The sequence below is a fragment of the Zerene cesonia genome, chromosome 27, assembly GCF_012273895.1.
Source record: "Zerene cesonia ecotype Mississippi chromosome 27, Zerene_cesonia_1.1, whole genome shotgun sequence".
Classification (NCBI taxonomy): Eukaryota; Metazoa; Arthropoda; class Insecta; order Lepidoptera; family Pieridae; genus Zerene; species Zerene cesonia.
Genome location: NC_052128.1, coordinates 5,269,759 through 5,273,398, shown reverse-complemented (window position 1 = coordinate 5,273,398; position 3,640 = coordinate 5,269,759). Strand labels below are relative to the sequence as shown.

The 3,640-nt window shown below is 37.8% G+C and overlaps 1 protein-coding gene across 1 annotated transcript in view; it reads left to right on the top strand.

The window, feature by feature from the left end:
• Nucleotides 1–3,640, top strand: part of LOC119837507 (myotubularin-related protein 13) — a 57,430-nt gene that overhangs the window by 44,741 nt on the left and 9,049 nt on the right. Inside the window, exons 19-23 of the mRNA XM_038363107.1 lie at nt 1,280–1,448; nt 1,810–1,946; nt 2,121–2,278; nt 2,551–2,705; nt 3,230–3,395. Coding sequence (XP_038219035.1) covers nt 1,280–1,448; nt 1,810–1,946; nt 2,121–2,278; nt 2,551–2,705; nt 3,230–3,395 — 785 coding nt within the window. The remainder of the gene's footprint in view (nt 1–1,279; nt 1,449–1,809; nt 1,947–2,120; nt 2,279–2,550; nt 2,706–3,229; nt 3,396–3,640) is intronic.

Genomic DNA, 3,640 nt, shown 5'->3' with positions numbered 1-3,640 from the left:
AAATTTTATTGGGACTACGTGAAAGGCACCAGCTTTCAAATAAAAGAATCATAAAAATATACCTAGAAATTTTTGAGGTAACAAACATAAAAAACACAGTTGAATTGATAACTTCCTCCTTTTTTTAAGTCGGTTCAAAATATCCATTAATACTTTCGTTCTTTTAAAATTTAAATAACTGTTTTTGTTTCATAAGATAATGCCTACTCCTACCGAGGAGATGGCGCAGTTTGATAAAGTTTGGTGAAACTCTTAAGCTTCAGAAAAAGCCATGAAGAATTGAGAAGAGAGACTAGCATAGAAGGATGTTGATTATACTGTTGTGTTTTATTTTGTATTGAAGTGTACTTTTGTTTTATTGTGTTATTTTCTGCTCATGAGCCAAAAGCAAATAAATAGTTTATTTTTTGGTGTTTTGTTTAATTTTTACGGTAGGAACTCAAGTTAATTATTACTACAATACTGGTATGTCGAATATTTATAGTAATATATCTTTTATATTACAATAAATATAATTGAAATAAAGAAAGCGAACAAGTTGAAAATGAGAATTTTTTTTTTTTAATTTTACTGTGGCGGGATCACGGGTGGCCGAGAGGCTAGACGTTGCTACGTTTAGGCAAGAAACGCGGGTTCGAATCCCGCCACGTGATCGAATTTTTTCTATTCTTTCAAAAAATTTCTCATTTATAAACAGCAATTCAATGCTATAAAACTAAAAATTAAAAGTTGAAAATGCCTTAATAATATTGATTAATTCACAATTTTTTTTTGTACTGCCGACAATTCTATATATTCTTTAATAGCTGCTCGCCACAGCTTCGTCCAGGTTGATCCGGTATAAAAAAAAAATCAATAATAACCTGTGATTCAGATTAGAAAACGTGGCTCTCTCTCTCTATTGAGAAAGCCACATAAGCTAAGTCCATTTACCAATGTAAATGAATGTTAGGAATCGGGTCAGTATTTCCAGAGATTGCTCCCCACAATACAAACTTTTCTTCTTTATAATTCTAGCATATATAACATGTTATGTATAACTTTAATAACTAAAAATATACTATAATACCAATAGTAATTAAAAACCATAGAATTTTAAATATGTTTTGAACAACAAAAATCCTGCCACTTTTCTGTGATTCTAGTGGCTTTTTTTCTATTTCACGTTAGCTTAAAACCGTAGCAAAAATAAAAGAATAATATATTTTAAGAATAACATGAAATCGCCGATGTTTCGAGTCTTCTACACTTTTCTGAAAGATGTTACCATATATTCCAGCCCCGTATAGTGTCTCCGGCGCTGGTATGCGGCGAGTCAGTAGCTGCGCCTGCGCTTCGGGCTTTACTAGTGGCAGATGGTCGAGAGGCACCCTTGTTACCGGCGGAGGGGGCACTGTTCCTAACGAACTATAGGATTATCTTTAAAGGCACACCTGTGGATCCTTATGGTGAGTGTTTATTTAAAAAAAGTTTTTTTCTCCGTTTATCCATAATTAATAATTCTAAGTCTACTCGACTCTCGCGATATCTATACATTTTTAAATATTTAACTGTCAAATAAGAAATTGATCAGGACGATGGTTTGACTAATGAAAACAAATTTTGATGACCTTATTTTGACTTCATTTATTACCCATCCAAATAAAAATTAATAGTTTTATATGATTTATAAACGTCACTTTATAAGGTATCCTTTATCAATAGTACTAGTAACGTAAATAATTGTAAAATGAATCCCGCGTTGTTTTACTGGAATTCAGGTTTTATTTAAATTCCTTATACTAATCTTTTTCTACTACATTCTACCAGCATGCGAGCAAAGCGTGGTTCGAGCATTCCCGGTTTGCGCACTCACACGTGAAAAGAGCGTGCGCACACACGCACACCTCGAGCACGCACTTCATGACGGCTTGCAATTGCGATCAGCCACTGCACAATTGATAAAGGTACGAATATTAATATAAAAAACAAATGTCTTTATAGCTTTAAATTTTTGTTCGCATATCCAACTGTTATTATTAATCTGGGTTGCCCAGTAGCGATGGTATGGTATGATTTTGATAATATTTTCTCTAATGAGTGAACAATACAAAGTCTTCTTCTTTTTTTTAATTCGAAAGGTGGTACTAGACGAGGAAGTAAGCAGCGAGCAAGCGGAGGCGTTCCGCAAGCAGGTGGCGCGGCTGCGGCACCCGCAGCACCCACTGCTGCACTTCGCGCTGGCGCCGCGCGCCGCCCCGCCGCCCTCGCTGGCGCAGCCCAAGCACCACACGCTCAAGTGAGTGGGGGGAGGGGGGAGGGATTGATTGCAGATACTTTTTCTTCTTAAAAAATCTATATGATTTGTCCTGTAACTTTACACACAATGTCAATGCCTTATAAGTGAAGCACTTGCACAAAATCAAAAAAATTAAGGTTGTACGTAACTTGATGTGATTATCGACTTTGCGATTTTTCGTATGGAAATTTTCGGATTATAATTGTTTTCTCAGTCCTGTCACTAACATTTCACTTTGCAGTGTAAAAACATTATTTCTTTTCGCATTCCAGGGGTTTCGCGAAAAAGACGCTATTGAAAACCGCGAGGCGAGCGGGCCTGAAGCCGAAGCCGTCGAAGCGGCAGAAGTACGTGCTGCCCTCCGCCGACGCGCGGTCGCTCACCTCGCCGCCGCTTATGTCGTCGCTGTCCGCGGATACGCTGTCGCGTAAGTTCAAGTATTTAAAACTATGTTAAATTATTTTGTTGAAATTTTGTTGGTGTGTGATAAAGATAGGTTGCATTTCATTATTTAGCGATTTTAATTGTTTTTGTATCGATACAAGATAATTTTATAATCATTTATAGACATCATCTCACATTTTAAGATTTGAGCGATCGCGGTGATCGCGATGTGAGATGCGTGTACATTATCCAATCAGAGAAAATATGTTATATGTAACAAATCGCTTAAATATTATTATAAAAAAAATGTTTTCTTTTTCACTACATAGTATAAAACGAAGTCGTTTTGTATGCATAAATCTTTAAAACTACGCAACGGATTTGATGATCTGTTAAACTACTCCGAATTTACCGCATATGAAGCCGCGGGTTATTTAATATATAAGACACAAATGCTGACTGTTGACACGCGGACAAAGCTATGCAACTTGCACTTGACCAGGAGTGTGATCGAATGTGAACCTTTAGTGTAAGTAAATAAATGTGAAATTGTCAACGCACGCGCAGTGGAGGAGCTGGAGCTGGGCGGCAGCGAGGGCGCGGAGGCGCCGGCGGCGCGCACGCTGGAGCGCGTCCGCGAGCGGGCGTACGCGCGCGACTGGGCGCGCCTCGGCCTCGCCGCCGCGCCCTTCCGCCTCGCGCACGCCAACGCCGTCTACACGCTGTGCAGGAGGTGCGTGCCCCTACCTTATTGTTACGCAACCCTGCCTTGTACCATGTTTCTTTTTATTCTTTTGTATGTAAAACAAGTAAATAATAATTTTTTCAACTGATTTTTTACAATTTCACTGTATGTTTTTATTTGTTTGTTACTTTATGCTTATGTTTGCTTATATTCCATTGACAATAACTTTCTTTGTTGATTTATAAAGATGAAAGCAGTTTTCCATGATGGATACAAATTTTATGACAATTTGA